Source organism: Mytilus trossulus, chromosome 2 (genome assembly GCF_036588685.1).
Source record: "Mytilus trossulus isolate FHL-02 chromosome 2, PNRI_Mtr1.1.1.hap1, whole genome shotgun sequence".
In the NCBI taxonomy this organism is placed as follows: domain Eukaryota; kingdom Metazoa; phylum Mollusca; class Bivalvia; order Mytilida; family Mytilidae; genus Mytilus; species Mytilus trossulus.
Genome location: NC_086374.1, coordinates 12267197 through 12289953, shown reverse-complemented (window position 1 = coordinate 12289953; position 22757 = coordinate 12267197). Strand labels below are relative to the sequence as shown.

Here is a 22757-nt window from a genome sequence, read left to right as displayed (position 1 = left end):
GACAAAAATTTCTTTTTGACAAGTTTTAAAACAAGTCTATAAAAAACCGGTTTTTTTCTAAAGTGAACATTGATTGGTTAAATATTTCTCAGTGTGTTTGAATTTGTTTGTTAGCTTTTTGGTCATGAATGTTTGTCTCTAATATTTAATTAACTGTGCATTTGTATTCAGATATCGCAGATCAAATTTATTCGTTCATTGTGTAATCATACGTTTTTTGATTGAATTAAGTCTGTCAATTGATATTTTATCGTATGTTTTTCTATGTTGTGATGTTATGCTATTGTTTCAGAAAAAGGGAGAAGGTTTAGATCCATTAAAACGTTTAATCCCGCTGCAAATGTTTGCACCTGTCCTAAGTCAGGAATCTGATGTACAGTAGTTGTCGTTTGTTTATGTAATATATACGTGTTTCTCGTTTCTCGTTTTGTTTATATAGATTAGACCGTTGGTTTTCCCGTTTGAACGGTTTTACACTAGTAATTCTGGGGCCCTTTATATTTTGTTGTTCGGTGTGAGCCAAGGCTCCGTGTTCAAGGCCGTACTTTAACCTATAATGGTTTACTTTTTAAATTGTTATTTGGATGGAGGGTTGTCTCATTGGCACTCATACCACATCTTCCTATATCTATTAATTTGATTAAGACGTACAAACTGAAGGTCAAAACAGAAGTGTTTTTTGGCTGGTGGTACCCTCGGGGAATGAATACTCCATCATCAGTGGCATCAACCCAGTGGTTGTCAGATACCAGGATTTAAATTTTAAAATTGCTCCAGAAGCGCGTTTTGCCTACAAAAGACTCATCAGTGACGATCAAATCAAACAATGTTGAAAGGTCAAATAAAGTAAGAAGTTGAAGAGCATTGAGAACCATGCATTCTTAAATATTTTGCCAAATGTAGTCGACTGACAATTTCAAACAAGTCTACTTATTGTAGATCCTGTTATGCTAATAATATTTTGAGCTATGTTCGCGGTAATAGGCTTTTTTTGTGTTAAAAATGTGTCGTATATTGGCAATACATCACACATGTCGACCGTTTGTGCTCATGTCTGATTTTTTTAAAGATATTAAACCAGAAAAAGGTTCCCCTATGTTTTATTTTAGTCATGTCAGCCATTTGTAGGCGAGGTTATCGGAAACATTAATTAAAAACTTAATACCCAGTCAATGATAGTGACAAGGTTTGATTAGATGTTTTTGAGTATTTCCAGGGGATGGCCCATGTTTAAAATATCATTTAAAATGGACGACGACGGACCACAGACGACACACGTCATGTGAAAGGAAGATCCCACACGTTTGGTCCCAAAAAAACTAAAATTAAAACGACGATAGTTCAAACAACATTTAAAAAGAACATAACATAGAACCCACAAACCAATCAACACGAACCAGTTCCAGATGTAGCACCCGTCGTGGTGCTTATGCAAGTACGAACTCAAATCTAAGTCTCTTTTTGGCAACGCCACATTCGAATAAAAGATAATAGAGTTCGACAACGGGGACATATTCGTCGTTAACTTACAAGTAATTCATATGTCTTGACGAGGATCATTTTTCTTTTTTTTTATCAATTGTGTAGTGAAGGAGGACCATTACTTTTTCGTTTTGTTTTAGTGGTGACATAGTGGTGTTGTATGTCCTTTAGAAATTACCTGCTTACTTTTGATGTCTATTGAAAACCGAATTCGACTTTTTGTATTGATGACAGTATATTGAATCGACGTATAAAAAAGCCGATGCATTTTGCAATGTATATTTAAAAATGTATTGTTAATTTATTGTACCTATTAGAACAAAAATTTAAATGACTGAAAAAAAGATCTTTTATTGATTCGATTCGGTCTAATGATCCAGGAAGTTCTATCGCACAAATCATCTAAATTTTATCTTTGTTGATTTTGGCAAAGACTATTAGATTCTTAGTCACATTCGGGTACGATATACCGTTATACGTATGCAATAAGCTAATCAATATATATACGACATGTTTAAATACAGGTATGCAGTCTAAAGGTATGTTTTTGGTTCTACATATTTGTTTCATTTATCTATTATTCTTATACCACCATAATGTTGTCTCTTGACAAACGTATTGTAATACCTTTATAAATTGAGTACAAGTTCATAATTGCTGTTTATTCATCTTAGATATAAAAAATAATGTTCTTGAAATGTCATTTGTAATACGTCTTTATAATAGAGCTAGCTTGCGACTACTTAGTTTATGAGTTTAAGAGTTTGTGAAGGAGGTTATATTAACATGTTTTGTTCCAATAGGATCTAATACAGTTCCTGTTTATAATGACATTGTCAAATCTCCTCTTTTTGATGCATTCACACATTATAAAAACTCTTCATAGATAGCAGGCTTTACTACTTGTCTGCCAGACGAGCGTTTCAGAGAGTGTCAAAAAATGTTATTTAATGTACACATTTTATATAAATTGAAAAATATACTAGTATGGGAAGAAACATGCCAAATTACGATTTTGAAAGCTGGCCGATGTCACATTTATTCTTTACTTTATCCTTTTAATTTCCAAATATACATTTCAAGACTTATTATTTCTTCTGATAGTAAAAGAATCCAGAGACCTATATGGATTTTTTATTATTAAAAAGAAAATCATAAAAGTTTTAAGGAAAATCCGTTCGTCTCAATTCTCAATCGGTAATGACACGTTCGAGGAAAATAAATTATAAAATTAAACTCCTCGTATCCATTGGATCAATGCCACAGCTAGTGAACGTTTTCGTTTCTGTTTGCTTCACCATCCAAGTAGTCAGTGCTCTAGTGTTATATCTAAAATATATAAAAGACAAACGAATATGCATTCTTTGTTAACTCACTGTCAATTATATTTGATATATCAGAATTACTTTTTTTCTGCATTAAAAATGTAACTGTCTTTCTCATATTTTGTTCCATTTAAGTCTTTTTTGTTTCGATCAATTATTCAATTGTGTAATACGTGTCAGGCCTCTTTTGGGGAGATATATAATATACATATATGGAATAATTTGTTAACGTACAGGTTTCCAGATATGATATATGTATTTCATCTCATAGAGACATAAGTTAAGAATGTTACCGGTACAGAAAAAACAGGGTAGCGCCAAAAATTTAATTCTCAGGAAGTTCAATAGTGGAGGTAGGGTAGTTTGGTATTTTAGTATAAGTTTAAACTCTTAGAATTTCAGGGTAATACTATATAAATGTTGAAAATATGCCCCACAGTCCTATATTTTGACCTTTGAATAAAAAAGTAATGCTCATCAATTTTCCGTTCTGAGATATAATTTTTCGCGACACTTCATAGTAAAAGTGGTACAGATTTATTTGCAAAGGGAGTTCCTATGGGAAATTGCATTGTCTCTTTTTATAGAAGTACAACCTATTAGGAGGTAAACTATATTAGAAAACGAGCGTGAAGGAAAAGAATATTAGCTGTTGGAAGTTATTTCTCTCTTTGCTTGAATTTCAATATTTGCAATCCGCATATTAATAAGTATTTTCTCAAAATTCTTGAATAAAGTATGGTTATTACATTTTTTGTAAACCTCATTACAAAACACGCGAAATATTAAATGTCGACACTGAGTATTATCCTAAAAGGTATTTCATTAGATTAATGCTGATTTGGTTAAAATAAATTAAACTATTATCGGAGAAAACAAATAATAAGGAAAAACAGCTGATCGTCAACGGTTTTTGTTACTTGTATACACTAGTTAGCCTTTACATGTACCAGAAACAAAGCTTAACCAGTATCCAAGTGAAATAAAGATATTTAAATTAAAAACCGTTTTTTTAACCCTTGTTAAATATAGATAAAGTACAATACTTCATTCAATTCAAACTATAAAATAACTTATAAATCGTTAGGAATAAATTGGTACACCTCAATGTCAATGGTGTATTTTTATATTGATTTTAAAACTTAATTTTATTCAGATTGAATACAGTTCGTATATCTACTTTGAAAATTTAAAAAAGTTAAGAACACAACAACCCTAAATTGTTGGTGAAATATCAAACATTTTTAAGATGTTGATAAAAAGGGTATTTAGGTGTAATGCTATTTGTTTTTGTCATGAACAGAAAGGCTTTTTCAATCATACTATTAACCTCATACTCATGCACATATTTTGTTTGGAATATTGCCATTTACATGTCTACATGTGTTGCACCCGTATTACGTTTATTTATAACTAAATGGTATCGTAAGATAAGAGAAATGCCGGATACATTTAACAACCGATAGTCCATTTTGTAAAGTGACTCTGTTTTATTTCACAGTTCAAATATAACAATTAATATAAATGAAAGACAATTAAAAGTAATCTGCACACAATTGTAAAAAACATAATAAAACAAAATACATTATACAGGGCCCTTTCATAATAAGCTATACAATCTGAAAGAAAATTTATTTTGTTTATCATTAAAGACAAAATGAACGAGTATGGGTTTAAAAGTTGTCACAATTGATAAACTAAATAAATACATTAGGTCTTAAGTGTTAAATTAATTCAATATCTAGGACACAACATATACAATTTGTTTTATAATGTTTCACAGAGGAACACGAAAATCCTCCAAATATTCCGTCCCTTTTTCACTGAATGTCATCTGCAGAATGTAACGTATAACAGGTGTGTACTTAAGTGAGCAACACGACGGTTTTTTTTTTAGTCCATTGCGTGTCAGTTCATTTTCGATGTATGGGTGTGAATTTCTTCTATGACATAGTATATGTTTCTTATGTGGATAGCCACGATGTATTCTTTTTCACTTAACCGGACAATTCCTCAGAACGACATTTTGCCCAGTTTGACTTGTAATTACCTACACAACGGCTGTCACTAGTATAACTAACACCTCACTTCCTTTCTCACACATATATGTTGGTGTGCGGCTAATAATTTTACGTTCCAATAGTTTAACTGCATATAATAGTAGTTACATATGTATACATATACTCTTTATAAGAAGAAGGCTCACAGATGTGTTTTCGATGTTGGTATGGATCTGTGTCCATAAAAATACGACTTTTAAAAAAGCATGAGACATGGCAACCAAGTCTGTCTTTCTTAACTTGGGATGGTGAGTTATCTGAATACCCCTGGTAATAATTGAACAGTTAGTAATAATCAAAAGTTGATGAATACTTTTATACAAAATTAACGTCAGTTTCTTATGATTGTTTTGGCTTCAAAATTTTTTGGTGTTATCAGCCATCTTCATGAACGTTTTACCATTTTTTTCAAACATTCTAACATCAATCTTGATTCATTAATACTAAAATGATTTTTTTCTTAATTAAAGGTTTTATGACGCATATATAAGTAACCTGAAATGCAAAATCCTTATCTGAACTAAAACTATGGCTGACGAAATTGATGGATCAGTCAATATAAACGAGTCATCCACTGGAGACACACATGAAAATAATGATCTGAGTAATAATGCAAACGATGGGACGAGTAGGGTCTTTGATGAGGGACAGGAAACACAAGTCGATGGAGCTCAAGATGACAATAAATTGCCAATTGTTGATGAAGCAAGGGATGAACAGATATTGTCAATAAATGATGAAACAAGGGATGACAAACCAATGTCAATAGTTGATGAAGTAAAGGATAACAAAACATTGCCAGTAGTTGATGAAGTAAAGGATAACAAAATATTGTCAGTAGTTGAAAACGAAGACAGAGATGAAACATCGACGATAAACACAAGTGAGAATACAACGGATCCAGGTTCGATAGAACACAAATCAAAACGTCGAAAATCAAAACACACATCTAAAGTGTCTCCAGTTGTGACAGATGAGACTGGCAAAGAAAATAAGGCTCCTATTTTGCAAGACAGTTTGCAAAACAATGAGACACTTGAGGTGCAAAAGAATCAGATACTTGAGGTAATTATTGTACAGTTGCTTGCTGAGCAAAAACATTATTCCAAAATATAGGAAACAATTATCACCTTGATAATAAATCAATTTATGTACATTGTATATACTTTTCATTTAGAACTTGGTGTGTATCAGATATAATTGTAGGATCATACCATGTATCGATCAAATGCACACCATTCATCTCAACATCTGACATTCTCTTGATATCATCTAGTTTCTGATAGCTGTTTTGTACAAAAAATATATATGAAAAGTGTAAGTAAGGATATATGGGTGTTAATGAAATCATAACAAAAACAAACTGACATTGTAGTTTGAACAGATAAAAATTATATTCATTCTACAACGATACATTTGTTTACCATCAAAGTGAATATTCCTTTGGTCAAAGTTGTTTGTTGTTGTGAAATATATATATATATATATATATATATAGATTTCGAAAAAAATATATATACTAAATTTATTCAAATCCTTGTATACATGTATGTATAAAATAACTTGTCTATTAGAACTGTATCCATGTATATAAGTATGTGTGTTTTTATTTGTGTGACTTTACTTCTTTCATAACATGAATCATATAACGACATCTTCAAAAGAATATGTCGTGTATATGATAAAGGGTACAAACTATTTTTTTCTTATTCTTAATATGGAACATGCTCGCTTCGGGGATTTTTATCGTAAGTGACAATTTTCAAACAAAAGAAAGAAAGAAAACCTCATGAAGGTCGACTTAACACTACTTGATGCTGAACATTATTTTAATCACAGATAATTTTACTTTCAGGACAGTAGGGGATCTGAGCTGTTATTTGCAGTGAAAAACAGGAAGAAACAAGCAGCTTTGAAACTCATCGACAATGGAGCTGACATACATTTTCTTGATCAAGTGAATATTTTAAAATTACAAAAGGAAAAAAAAGTTGTAAATTCGTTTGCCTTTATAAGAGTTAATTAACTAAAACAATTACAGTATGATCCATATAAACATAATAATATTGTGATCATTAAAGCCATCAAGTAAAACCTAAATAATCTTTCATATGAACAAATCGTAAATTACAATCGATATGGAAGCAGTGGAGATTTTAACAAATTTGAATACAATAAATATTGGGGTATATTTGTTTAATACCTAAGATGTCGTTAATTATAGTTAAAAATGTATTGTATTGTGCAAATTTTGATTAAAACGGCTGTTTTATTGATTGTATATAACATCCATGTTTAAATACACAGGTGATATTTTGTCACAAAGCAATTTACATTTACAAATACTTTAATGACGCAAGATATCTTTTTATGCATTTTTGTACAGGCTATGGCGTTTAAAGTTATAGTCTGTTTTGTTAAATACTTTAAATGCACAGTAAAAGACTATGTATATTAAATTGATATTTATTTGTTCCAATTGAATGAAATAAATTGTTAATAAATTGAATTTGTTTTTTTAAACGTGACTGTATGGATATCGTGCTATCCAAAAAGACTTTTTTATATAGCTCTGTTAAAAAGTTGTCAGGTACCAACACTTACCATTAGCTGTAAAATGCATTATCACATAGTTGACCCTAACTGTTTTAATTATAACATATTTAAACATTAAACAAATTTACATAGGAAACAATGAGCTTTATTTTCAATCTTAAAAAAAATCAGCTTTTATTATTATTTTGTTTTTGGACTAAACGTCTTCTGACTAACCATTAACATGACTTCCAAAAACTGCCGATGGTTATGTTATTTGGTATCATTAATAGATATCAACAGACATATAATGGTTTACCTTTACAAGTAACTTGGACGGAGAGCCGTCTTTTGACACTCACACAATATCTATATATACCCAAACGCAATTATAGTATTATAACGAATGTGATATGTCTATTGGATTCCTATCATACTTTACAGTCGAAATGTTAATTAGGCTAATCTGTCTTTTCTATGTTTTACTTCAGACAAAATGTAATGTAATACACTATGCAGCCTTAGCAGGATATGATGATTTGATTTTAAAACTTATATCACAAGGGGCCAGTGTAAAGATATGGGACTGTGTAAGTATTTCGTATAATTTTTGGCAAACTTCCTGAAAAAGAATTTAAAAAGAGGAGATAGAGAGATACCGAATGGACATTCAAACTTGTGAGTCGAAAACAAACAGCTTGGCAACGTCACGGTTACAACAAATGAAAATACCAACACACAAATAGACGAAAAATTATACACTAAACAAAACATATAAAACTAAAGACCACGAAACATGAACCAATCAAAAACATGGGTAATCTCAGGTGCCCTGGAAAGGTATGATATAAGTACTTATACAGATATAAGTCTAATACGGTAGTTTATAATCCCAAGCAAAGGGGAACGCATTGAGGTAAGTAAAAGACAAAATATCGAAGCAATTTATTAAAAAGTAGCCGAAACATCCTTTCGAATTATTAAAATGAAACAAAATGAAACATTTTTTTCAAATGCATCTATTATTCAAGACACAAACATGAAATTTGCAGATCGTTTGAAAGTTGCAATAACGAGTTTCAACCCACAATTTTAAGGCAAGTTTTATAAAATATCCATCTCATCAGCAAAATGTTAAACGGAATAATATTTGAAAATAAAATACAAACGGTTTAACGATACACAAAACAGTCGACAGCAGAAATTGCATTTTCTTCTATACAATCCACGTCAATCAACAAGATTTTGAGCATCAGACATTAACATCAACAACCTTAGAATTTTCAGAATAAACTCTACCAGTCAACCATTGTATAAAGTGCACCTAACATAAATTGGGTTTGTAATTATTAAATAGGGTGGGGAAGTCTTATTGCGAAAAGCAAACATATCTATCAGATAACCTGGATTTAATAAACTCACGATAAGCCTTCACATATGAGTAAACTAACAAATTCAAGACCTCTTTAAAATATCCTGTCATGACAAATGTAAGTCAATTCTAACTCAAAATACAGCGGATTGAATTATGACCACACCAATTCGGGAAGAACTAATATAACGGACATCAACATAATCTCAATCACCGCATGAGAGTCTCCTGCCCCTAGACAGGCATATAAAGAATGTGTCGGATAAAGTATTTGTGATGGTGCTCAACAACTCCTCATATCCGCTTAACTTTGGACATTTGTGAAACAGTACACAACAAGAGAAAGGATAACTGCGTACCAAGATTAAGGATCACGAAGAAAAAATATATTTAGATAATAGTAATAGAAAAGAGGTATATAAAAGGGAATCAACTGAAAGACAGAACAATGGATCAAAGAACATCATCTATTTACCTGTTTGTTTATGGTATACTTCTGGTAAATTCGTTCATCAAACTATTTTTTCCTCACATTTTAGAACGGTGAAACAGCACTTCATAAAGCTGCACGTACGGGTCATGAATCAACAGTGGTCACTTTGGTATCAAAAGGGGCAGATGTGTATGCATTAAACTGGGTATGAATTTATTTTTTATATGAAAACAAATTGTGCAACTGATGAACAGATATCCAATTCATTTCATTCATTCAACATGTTATCGAAGTTTTTAACATTTCTTATTTAATTAAATGAAACAGATGCACATTAAAACATGCATGTATAAATAAGATGAAAGACTAAATTATCAAATTACTTATTTGATTATATATTTTGTTGCTTTTTGAATAATAAATATTGTTCGATATTGTCATTATATAAGTTACTTTATACACTCTTGTTTTTCATTTTAGCAAGGTAATAACCCATTGGAGCTAGCTGTCCGTGGAAAACATATCAAAGTGATCGAAGCTTTATGTCTCTTTGGAGCAGACCTTGTCATGCAAGACTGGGTAAGAAAATACTCTTGATATGATCAACATTTCGAACAACTTTCCACAAAGTACATTCATCAACCCAATAATTTTAAATTATGTATGTGTATTTCTGCTTAAAATTGTATTCATTGTATTTTACTTGTAGTTGACACGTTAAAATAATTAAAATAAATGCTCATTGGTTAAACATAAGTAGACATGCACTTTACCACACGTTAGATAATTAGAGAAGCATTTTGTTGTCAATTTTACAAATTGTTCTCGCTTTCATGTATCTTTAGTCATCTATCATATATCACATGGTGGCTTACATTTAAATGATAGTCAATAACCTATACGTCTAATGCAATGGCCATTTCGTCAAGGTAAGTTATGAAAGGATTAAAAATATTTTGCATAAAGTAGTGGTCAAGAAAAATCTTAACCTTAAATGTTGTTGCAGTAACACTACACAAACTATGAATTATATAGCAACTGTATTTTTATTTACCCAGCAAATTTGGCTCTATATCACCACTTCTGACTGCAAGATTGAACAAAACAGATATTAAGGGCATACGATACAGTTACAGGGGAGGTAATGACGTTGCTAACGTAATTTGTTATTTTCGCAACGTCAAACTATAACATATCGGGAAAAGATGCATTTTTCGACTGATTTTTATCATTCAAACTGATTTAATTTGAAAACGAGATCATGGACCCCTATTTTTCAAAACGGTATTTTGTTTCATTTTGCAGGGAGATTATTTGACCCAAATTTTATAAAACTGTAAATAAAAGATTTTTTAAAATTTTGATAAACATGCAATAAAAAATGACGTTTTTCCTCAATGCATGAACATTTGATAAAAATGAGTTATTTCTGAATAAAAAAATGCATATGTTTTTAGGATATTTATAAAATACAGAAACAACCGATTATTTAACAAAAAACAATTTGTGTTTATCTTTTATAACAAAAAAGTTATGTCTTTCTTTCGACAAAGAAATTACGGCCACAAATCTGAATTTTCAGCAAATATACAAAATTTCGACCTCATTTTACTAAAAAAAGTAGCTCATGAAGGTATATTTTTTATTACATATTTGATTAAATCAGGTAAAAAATAGCCCATATGCAAATTTTCATGAACTTGTAAATGCAGGATCAAAACTGTATCGTATGCCCTTAAGAGCATAAATTTAAACAGTATTTGATGAGTGAGTGACTTGCAGAAAGCATTAAAGGAATAATTCGCGATTTTTCTCTTTTCATCTTATTATGTTCATAATACCATAAAAAACATATTCACCAAGTTTTATTTTGATATGAAATCTAATAAAGAAGAAAATTGGGAATTTTTTATTTTATTTCTTGAAACTTCCTGACTTATCAGACGTAGTTAAAGTCTTTGATGCATGCCGGGAGTGAAAATATCTCATTTAAGTCTTGTTCGTTAACCATCTAACAACGCGATTTTAAGCGCATCGACGACTTTTGGTGTAGCTATTAACCAACGAGAAAAATAAGTGATAGCTATGCAACTTTTAAAGTTAGATCGTGTGGATATTTTAAAACGAATTTTAATAATAAAATTAATTCATACAATAGAATATTTTGATGATTTTTTTCTACAAATACTTTAAACAAACATATAACATTGACATGATCAATAGTGTATTAAAAATACATGTTTGTATTCTGACCTTTTTGCTTCATTCCATCAAACATTTTCACTTGCTTGTACGGTGGAAATAAAATGTGTATTGTTTTGTGACACCTAAAGAATGTTGAACGCGTAGGTTAACTCAAGGTAATTAAAAGATTAGCATTATGTAATTCTAATCCTTTGATCCTCATTCAGTGAAATCTAGGCGTCACGGTTTACTGGCATTGCAAATTAATTAACGGGAATAATAAGGTCGCACACTAACTGGATAGCTGTTGTATATTTTTATATTTTGCATAAGCATGATAAGATCACTTTTAAATGAATTATGACTTTTAATTAATTCAGTAACGATAAAATATTTGATTATTTTAATTGAAGTATAAATTCATAAATAAAAATAGCCTTTTAATCACGAGTGTATGAACTAAAAATTGTACTATTTTAGATTAGGATCGGCAGCCTTAAATATTTCAAACAGATAATTAACAATTGCAATTATATAATTTAGTCCATCCAAAGTTATCTTTAATCACGTATTTAGGAATTAATGTTCTCATCAAAATATTTCAAATCTCACAGATTCAGATTCAGATTCAAAAGTTTATTAAAGTCTCACAACATACAACATGATTAAAACAAGATACAATTATAAAATTAATTATACAGTAAACATAGTTAATACAATTAAATACATGTATGTGCCATTCTTAAAAGAATTATGAGAGACTATTAAAATACAAATAATACTTATTAATTCATTTTATAAAATACTAAAAATACAGTAGTTAATGATATAAAATACTGTTTCTCCTTGTTAAAATGTTATTGCAGGTTTTGGCTACAATATTACAAATATTATTATTTTATTATTAAAAATCACAACGCACGAATACTTCAGATATTTGAAAAAAGATGCTTTAAAAAATTGACAGAAAATTTAAGAATCTTTTTGGAATGGAATCGAAAGTTACGAACATATTTGCTTTTCAAGTGTGAAAAAAATCAACAAAATTTATACATAATCGGGAATGTCCTTAACAAAATAGTCTTCGTCTCACACCGTAACTATATCGGGCCCAACTATATATAATACTTTAGCTATTTGACCAACGATGTATAAAAAAAACAGAACGAATTTAATGTCATCTTTCCCTATTGTAAATTATAAGTCTGTTTCAACTGGCAAGAATACCAATAAAGCGGACAAGCAGTTTGTTTTCCTTAATTTGCTGTCATTGAATATCAAGAAAGAAAATAAATCCTGAAATTGATTTGAAACTTTGATACTCTATAGTTTTCCTGGAAAATATTCACATCTCTTATGGATTATTAGTGTACGTCCAGTTGCGTACATATTACATGCATGTCGGAACAATTGTGATGATGACGAATTTCTTCCTTTTTCGAGAACAATCTAATTGATATATAAATGTCCATAGCTTCGATGAGCCAAAGAAAGTTATATATATCGACCTGTATTTAAATGTCTTCTTCTTCTTCTTCTTCTTCTTTTGGTATACAATAACCTTTCGACATTTGATGATTACATACTGTTGGCATACGTCGACTAGCCAATTTACACAAAATGTATGTTTCTTTCTTATGTACAATGTATACATATATATATTTGAATTTGCGCTATAGTTCCGTAAATTATTATCCTGGCGTATATACGAATGGTGCCTGGTCGACAAGTGCGTACAATTTTTTAAATCAATATTTCTGGTATGGTCCGATCTATCTTTCACCATTGACAACGAGTATAAATTACATTTTACCAAATTTACCCTTGGAAAAAATATGTATATAGATTTTTATTTCATCAAATCTGTTGTTTATTTTTAGGTATTATTTATATTTGTATAAATAATTTTCTTTACACCAGAAATACTATTCATAAACAAGCGTATGAGTTTAGCAATGACAAGTATATTACACCACTTTCGGACACGCAAGATAGAGATGCATATTATACACCTAATAGTTCAAAATGGACAGTTTTAAGTTATCAGCCGTGTACACTGATCAATACCCTAAGAAGTGAAACGATGATGAATTTGCAAGCTCGACAGGAAATCTCTTGAATACCTGGACGTGTCACCTCACACACCCTGCAATACCTTTGGGAGTAATACCTTTAGCCATGCGGGTGATCAGTGGAGCGAAGATCCTAATTTATTTGAATAAAGTTTATTACATAAAAAATTATGAACTAATAAGATTTCCGAAAACAATTCAAGTTACACGGAACACTTATTTATGATTTGAATTTTTTACTTTTCAACTAATTCCATTTCTTATCATTATTGTTATAAATAACAGATCATGACGTCGATCATGGTTATCAAAAAAAAAGATAAGAAAATTGTCCGTATCAACTTAGTTAACTAGTCGGATAAAACAACCGTACGATTGACAAGATATCGACACGCAATTACGACTACATCGGGTTACTGTAGTTTTGGTCCTTAGACATATCGTCGGTGCAAATCGGAGAAGGTGACAAAATGGCCGACCGCAGAGAATTGATACTCTAAATTCAAAATCGATGGTGATCTCTTATCTAGCAGAATAAAACTTTAATATCTATGAGTTTGAGCATTTCTATACAGAATGAACATAATATCAATTTTTGATTTTTTTGCGAAGTTTCCCTTTAATCAATTCTCCGTAAATACACAATCTACCGTTTGGTTCCTAAATGATTAAAAATTTATAGAAACCATTATCGTTAATGTTAAGAAGTAAAATGCCATTTATCGAATCGGAATTTTTGAAGGATTTGTCAGTATCTGGAAGTATCATATTCCAATTCATTACCAGATGAGGTACAAATCATATTTGACGTTAAACTTCAATTTTTATTTAAAGACAATTCCCTTAATAAGTAGTCAGTTGATGGATTTAGTAGTCTTGATATTGTGTGGTTCTTTCATTCTTCTCATTTTGGCTGTAAGAAATATAGTTTATTTAGTATAACTTTTGTAAAAACTATAGACAAACTCGCTTGGATTGGACGGAATTCACATTTAATGGTAACCACTGCATTTTATTACTTTCACTTTGACAGCAATGGCTAGAAGAAGCAATAACATCAAGAAACAAGGAGGACCAAGCTATTGTTGAGATATTCAAGAAGCAAAGCAATCGTTTAGCTGGTTATAAGCATGGGTATAATATATTTTTTCGATCTAATTGTATTTATTTTTAACAGATAAATAAAAAATAGAAACAGTTATATACTTCTGTTCAAAAGTCATAATTCGATTAAGAGAAAACGCAGCTAGACATATAGTGTATGTAACAAGCTGCAGTATGAAATAAAAATATGATATAATAGAAGTTTGCCACTTTTAAATCTCATAAATTGCGTAAGAAGTTACAACTTAAGGCTAAAAAAAAACAAGAGAATCGCATTAGAGCCAACATAAGCGAGACTGGTTGTGTCAATACGAAACTTGACCATTTCAATCATCACATTTGTCATTAATTTTAGCTTGAAGTTGTCCATCGATGGAATAGATCAAGACTTAGAGCACACAAAGCTCACAAATACACTAAGAACATTCCTAAAAAAAATGCAGGTTCTGATATTTTTTGATAATTCAATCATTTTGCAATTTATCTGACTAGTCAAGGCAACAGTAATATCTCACTGTTCAATAAACAGTAATCAATTAAGCAACAAAAAAAACCCGAATAACAAGCTTAAACAGAGGGAAACATATTTAAAACTATTAGAAGAGACACAGACCTAAATTGAAGAAATATTTACCTGTTATAATATATTTTAATACAATACTTTTTTCTTTCTCCATCAGTGGAATTATATTTGGCGTTAAGTATATCGAGCCTGAAAAGGATACCAAAATGAAAAAAATTGGAGCTACTCTAATGTCAAAGACGATACAACGTTTACCTTACTTTTTCTATTGTTGTAAACTTCCTGTGGAATATACGAATGTCCAGAAATATATCAGTGAGGATAACGAGTTGTTCAGTGATATATACGAGTGTAAAGCATGGGGAAGTTCAAATACTGCATTCACTCTTGAAATTAAGCTGACTGGACTACCAAAGTGCAACGAAACTTTAAAAGCTGTTTCACCAAATGGACATATTGCAAATATTGAGAGTTCAATTCGGAATGAAGAGAAAAATGTATGTACAAATAACCATTTATTAGCTTATAAAAGTAATAATCTTATTTTGGTGCTAATAATGCACTAAAAAAAAATTTAGTTAATATTCGCTGTAGATTTCAAGCCACTTCATTAATAATTTAGCTTAAAAACATGTAGACATTGGCGTTAATACAAAATGTAATCCTGGTATCTATGATGTGTTAATTGGAACTATCGAAAAGTAACGACAGTTTGATATTGCTGTAAGAAATATGTTTGCTATGAGAAAAGGTTATACATTATTATTGATCATGTTTTGTTTTGTTCTAGAACACATATGTAACCGTTGCTGTCAATATCAAAGCTGGTACAGTTGTTTCATTCATGTTTGTCACCGTAGAAAAACCAGAGGTGTTTAGCATTACAGAGCAGGCAGTGACCATTCAACCACAGATGGAACCAGATGCTGAAATAGATATACCCAAGGACACTTTTGATTCTCCTGGAGACCTTTTATTTAATGTATATTATTTGTATGATAGTAGGGTAGCAAAGACATTACGGATTGGTATAAAGGGTGATTCAATTAAAGAAGGAGTCGCATTAACTGCCAAACTACCAGACTTTTTTATAAAACTTATCTCGATGTAAAATTTGTGATTGAAACGCCAAATCCAGTATTTTTATTAATTGATTTCTGGGCTATCATACTCACAATGTTTTTGATATAGTGACTAGGCTTTGTTATCGTATATATTTAGAGATAATTACCGTACTGAGACTCGGAATTAAGCCGATCGAAATACTGGATTGAAGTTGCGACCATTAATAGTATACTTCGAGCACTGAGTAAAGATTTATTAACGTAGACTTTGGTTTTGCTCCATCCTGATCATATTTGATTCCCTCAGTGTTTGTTTTACTTTAATTTATATTTTTTTTATGGGTTTATGAAACTTGAAAATCGGTACACTACTTTTGTCTCAGGTCTATTTATTAGCATTGCTACTTATAATTTATGAATTGGTAATAAACTAGCTACGGAACGATAGCTCTTATGTCCTTATGATATTTTTTGACTATTTGCGAACCCTGGTTGGCAAAAAGTATAAAAATCCAAAATTCAAAAAGTAAACTGTTCTTTCTTTATATCGTATTTAGATACTTATAATTGATGATTTGAATAGCCATGGGGAAATAATAAGAGAGTTGACGAAATCACGCTCAAAATGATTCTTCAAGAAGTTGTATTGACAAAATTTCCGCGTGATTTTAACTCTACTGTATACAGCTTTTCATTCAAGTATCGAATATAAATAATTATCAAAATATATATAGGTATGAACAATAATATATCGTTGCTCGCATGAGCTTTTGCATTTATGACTTTAACTCTTTGCAGCTTTACGTTCAACATTAAATATAAATAATTGTTAAAATGTTAATAGGTACGAAGAAAAGTGCAGTTATATGCTTTTAAAATCTATTTATTTGCATGTTCACAGGTCGTGGAGACTAAAGATGTAAATACTGAAGATGCTGATTCGATGGAGGAAGCTGTTTTAGTTACGAATGTAATTGATCTCTCCATGAGTAACCACCAACAACCAAAACAACCCATAGACATGAAGTTACCAATGCATTCGACATTAAATGAAGATACAGAAATAGTTATTTTAACGTCGTCAAAAGAATTCCCAGATGAGATAGAAGATTGGGAAATTGAAACTGCACAGAAAGATAGTCGACGACGAAGTGCTAATTTTAAAATTAGGCATTTCTCCATGTAGGTTTGCGCTCATTTTTTTCTAATAAAAACAATTTCATTTAAAATAGTAATTTATGTTTCATATGTTTTTGTTTGGATTGAAATAACAAAAATTAGATAAATGTACATTCATTATACAAAAGACTGTTTTCTGACGCACGAATAAAAATAAGCATGTTGAAAATTGATTACCGTTTAACGTCATTTTCAACACTACTGTGCTTTTTCGTGGCTGTCAGTTTGTATTGGCGGAGGAAGTTAAGGGGTGGGAGAGAATCTTCGGTCCGAAAACTAACAGTCCTTGTCAATTAAAATTGGAGTCGAGTGCACCTGTCCCGTGCGGAATTCGAATGTACAGCTCCAGTGTTGACTGCATTATACAAAAGTTCGGCTTCTTAGTTCATTCGGCCACCGAGGTCCCTTATGTGTAAGAAGAGATTCTTATTAAAACAAATCATTCGATGAAAGGTACTACAATTACATGAATCTTTTGGCAAAGCAAATTTCCTTATAAGACTTTTAAATGCAAAAACAGTCACCCCATATAAATGAGCATGCGTCTTTGTGAAGGTTAAATAAGTGTTTATGTTTAGGTAAATCCTCGACACATTGTGTGTATATCTTGTCGGTGATAAAATATGTATCTATTTATCTGAAACCCGGGAAATTAATACACAAAAAAATACACTAACTAGCAACCAATCAAAATCACGGATACTTATATGAGAAATGGAAGAGAGGCGAAAGATACCAAAGGAGTATTCAAACTCATTAGTCGAAAACGAACTGACATTTTCATGGCTAAAAAAGGAAAAACAACGAAAATCTCTACAGAAAATTTTTCGGTATACTACTGTTGCCTTTATCTATAACATACAAAATATTTATATGTATCAACTAACTGACTAACACACTTCTAACCAGAATGAATATAAATTTCAAAGTCATCAAATAGGACTGTAAAAGTTTAGAAAAAAATATCTCAATTCTCAAATAGTTTTTCTAATGCTGCTGATTGTTAACCTTTCGTTCCCTGGTTATCACTCGTCCAGTAATCAGATCTCGTTGTTCACATAAATTCAAAATAAGTCGACTTTAAATTTTCTGTTCAATTACTTATGTGTTATTTTATTTGTTTACAGATTTACAGGCGTAACAAAGAAAAAGGTTGATTCAGATATGATCGGAGTGTGTATGCTTATACAAAAAGCTTTGAACAACGAAAGGCAAGTCGAGTTTTTTGCAGTAGTAAAAACACTTTCGCGTGACGAATACGCCATTGTTATAGAATGTGCATTACAAAGAAAGGCCAAAAAGAGGAAGAAACATTGGGAGAGAAAGCAATACGAGATGCAAGAGGTCGAGGGTATCAGTCATACAGTCAAGGTCAATCAGTGGTTCCGGGTAAGTATTTTAACATATTTCCATGTAGTTTTTATTGGTTGATTAAGTCCAACATTCAATGCACTATAATGTTTGTGGGGATATAGTTCTGTGCTGCCGTAGTTTTTGTCATTATTGCAAAGATCATTTAGATCATGTTGTGTATAAAAGACAACACAATATAAATCAGTGAGTCGGTAAACATATGTTTTCGTTTACAAGAAATAAGCAGTATCTAGTTTCGTCACTTTTGTAGCTTATGAAAAGTGTCTTACGCGTCTTATTTTGAGTTTTGTCACGGCGTTAAGAGATTATCGACGAAGAGGAACAAAAATCGAAAAGAGACAACTCACCTTCAGCAGGAAAAGTAGCAATCCTCGTCAATTACATTTGAAGCAGTACACACTTCGTGTCTTAGTTGGTTTTATGATAATTTAATTGAGTTTAAGAAGTTGAGAAAATATTAGATTGATTTGTTTTTATTGAGACTGGTTTTTTTTCACTTGCTATCTAAACAAAGGTGAAGTTTGATGGTAATATAAAAAGAATAGGGACAGACCAGTCAGATACACAGAAGCTCATGTTTCATCCAAACAGAGATAATTACCAAATTTTCAGCACTGAGATGGTAGACAAAAGTAATCCTCCAATTGGTCGAATCAAGATTGAACTTATAGAAGAGACTGGACAAGAACCAATCAGAGTAGTTGAAAGTAAAGGTTGCTTAAACAATAAAGAAACGTTGATACCAAGAGATCCAATCACGACGTACATGAATCTGACTTCTCTTCCAGTTCACCTTCGGCCACCACCTGCTAACGGTCAGTATAAATAAATTCACTATAGAAATTTTTATTTATTTTGATCATTGTATAGTTTTTGTCTCAAAATCAGTGCTTTCTTTACACCACATATCCAAAAAAAATATATTAATAAAAATATTGACACCGGTTTTGTACATTAGAAATTTAATTTCTGATAAATGAATACAGGAATGCGGTTTTTCATTAAAAAAAATAAACGATAAATGGCAATATGAATAGCAATAAAAAATACTGTTCCTAATGGCATTGTTATTCTAGAACATTTAGAAGGTTAAGTCGGATACTTAGTAGCAAAACGCAAATATTATTACATAATGTTAATATAAAAAATGCACATATAAAAATTTAGACGAGAGTACAATAAAATAAAATACAAGGATGTAGGAAAAAAAGACAGTAGTAATGATTAAGTACATAAACAAAGAAAAAACAACAAAGACATTGAATGGTTAAATAACAAATGTAGATACGAAAAACAGTACATAAGAGAACAACAAAAAACTTTCACTACTATGTTATCCATGTTATCTTATTAATTTTGATAGATATAGACGAGCCGCCAATAGCTGGTCATCAACCTGTGGATATTGAATGTAAGCTGTAACACATTTATAGAGTTGTATTTTCAAACAAATTAACATATTGTTGTAATGACTAAGAACAAAATGCACTTTTTAAACAATATATTCACGACCAGGTTTTGGTGGGTTTCATTTTTCTATTTTTTTCTGTGTATTGCATTGTAGGATGTTCTTTTTTGTATTTTGTAACTTTTTGGGAATGACTATTTTTAAACTGACCGGGTACCGTATATGTTTAGTGTTTTCATCTGCTTTTACAAGTCACAATCACTCATCTGCATTATAAAATGGAATGCTGAGTAAGGGTTGCATTTCCGTGAATAACCCCCAACAGAAACACTTTAACCGATTATTGTAAAAACGTATGATTACTGGAATATATGAGGCGCTATATGACCAGAAACGACATATAACTAATACAAAAATCTCTCAACGGTTAATTTTGTTTAATGGAGTTTGAGCGTGAGTTTTGAAATACGTTTAAAAATTCAAACTAGAAAAGTAAACGTTTAAAATTGTTAGGTTATTGTTGTTTTTTTGCATATTTGAAACATGTTATACATGGTTTGTTGAAATAAAAACACATTAAGTGTTGAAAACGGTGCTTTGCTTTTGCTCCGTTTACCATTTTATTTTTCGCCTAAAAAAATCTTTTATTTGCGTTACAATTCAAACTCATTTGGACCAAAAATAAATAATTTCGTTTTACGCCAATAATGCAGGTAAATATACAGGATGATGTATTTTTTTAATAAGAGATATTTGTTTTATAGGTACAATTAAAGTACTTAAGATAACTTCATTAATGCAACTGGCGAAAAAACTCAACATGGACGAGGCCCACCAGTTAGCAATACAGCTAAAGGTATCCCCTTCAGAAGTAGCAAATCTTGCTAGTGATTTACCTAAGACAGATGACTTCTTGGATGCAGTTTTCTGGAAATGGAGGGGAAGGCGTCCTTACGAAAGTCAGGTTAATTTTCTGGTTGCCGCATTAGAAAGAACTGGAATGGATATTGAGGCCGAGGAAGTCAAAGTTGCTCACAAAGAGCTCAGGGAAATATGTTTTAGCTGGTAAAAGGAATATTCCTTGAAGACATAACTTTATTCGTGCGACTTTTATTCCCACTGTGCATGTGTTACACCAAATTATAATTCTATTTTATTGATGATTAATTTTTTTAAACCTAGTCGAGTGACAACAGGTCCACATTTTATTTTGAGGTGCACCAATCTTATACATATCAATTTCATTTATTATCTGAAATCATGTCATGAATTTACTATATGGTTTGTTGTCAGCTAGTTACTTTGATTAATTTCCGTCAATATGATAACAAACGGGCTTCAAAATATAAATAAAAAATTCCTTAAATAAAGTTGGCGTTTCTGACACAAACGAAAATTAAAAACATTTACGGAGATCTAGAATTGCATGTGTATCTGCCTGTGCCTTCTTCTGAGTTAACACTGATGAATAAATAGTACTTGCCGTTTAAAAAATTATTGACATAATGGTATTATATTAGCTTTGAAAATTCGTGTTTTTATTCAATTAAATATATTTATAACACATTCTTATTTTCATCATTAATGTCAAAGTTATTTCTCGAGGATCTGGGAGATATGTTTATGAAAACACAGTCATATACATTTGATAGATTTTTTTTATATCTTCCGATGTTTGAAGTTTCGTTCCAATTTTAGCAACAACTATCTTGATCTTTGACCGTGTTGCCCTAATATTGATGGGCTTCTACGTTTAAATTTGTTTAAAATTATCAAAGGACACTGATGAATTGATTTGGACGGGCAGACGGAAGGTTAACACACTACTATCTGCTTCCTTAAATATTCTTGATATATCATCAAAGGCACGGGTGTCATTCGGTTTATCGAGAGAAATGAGCGTGAAAGAATATCTAACGGCGGTCAAGTATTGAGCGACGATCGTGAAAGTTCTGGTAACGGATCGTGAAAGACATTTAATCGAGAAGACATATGAAAGGTCAATACATATTCTAATTAAATTAATTACACAGACAAATTTACGACAAAATAAAACTGTCTGTCAAAATGGTTCAACATTATGATCAGTATGTCAGAATATCCAGTTTTAAAAGTACATAGTTATTACAAAACAACAAAAGGCAGATTGCTTCTCGACATTTCAATGACATAAAAAATGTAAACAAACATGATTTTTTCACAAGTTCGACTAGACAACCTACTTTAATACGAATAAAGGCATTCTATTTGAATTAATCAAATGGTTCTTATAGTTATTTTGTATAAACATAATATGAAACTTGGTAAATAAAGAACTATTTACACAAAAATTATTTTTTTGGATCGTGAAAGATCATAAACCGTATTTTTGAAGATCGTGAAAAGGATCGTGAAAGATATGATGCTACGAAGACGTTCACATTTTTCTTCAATTATATCATAGTTAATACTTGTTATTGTGATTGAGAAAAGCTGTATAGGTCAACATCCTCAAAAGATTTAAGCTTTTCAAAGTATAAATATTTTCAGAAAATGAAATGTAAAATAGTTGGATGATTGTAGGATGAAGCTTTTTATTGTCATGTGAAGTACTCACTTATCACGAGTTATAGGATATCCACATTTAGTATATTGGATCCTAT

General features: G+C 30.9%; 1 protein-coding gene across 1 annotated transcript; it reads left to right on the top strand.

Annotated features, from left to right (window-relative positions):
- Positions 1-1880: 1880 nt before the first annotated feature.
- On the top strand, positions 1881-21681 carry LOC134706512 (uncharacterized). The gene is made up of 14 exons (XM_063565523.1): positions 1881-2021; positions 5338-5932; positions 6723-6824; positions 7894-7992; positions 9314-9412; positions 9688-9786; positions 14497-14597; positions 15248-15587; positions 15881-16072; positions 17056-17336; positions 18461-18722; positions 19222-19522; positions 20071-20118; positions 20880-21681. The coding sequence occupies exons 2-14, from the start codon at positions 5396-5398 to the stop codon at positions 21182-21184; spliced, it is 2766 nt and encodes a 921-aa protein (XP_063421593.1). The 5' UTR covers positions 1881-2021; positions 5338-5395; the 3' UTR covers positions 21185-21681.
- The last annotated feature ends 1076 nt before the right edge of the window (positions 21682-22757 follow it).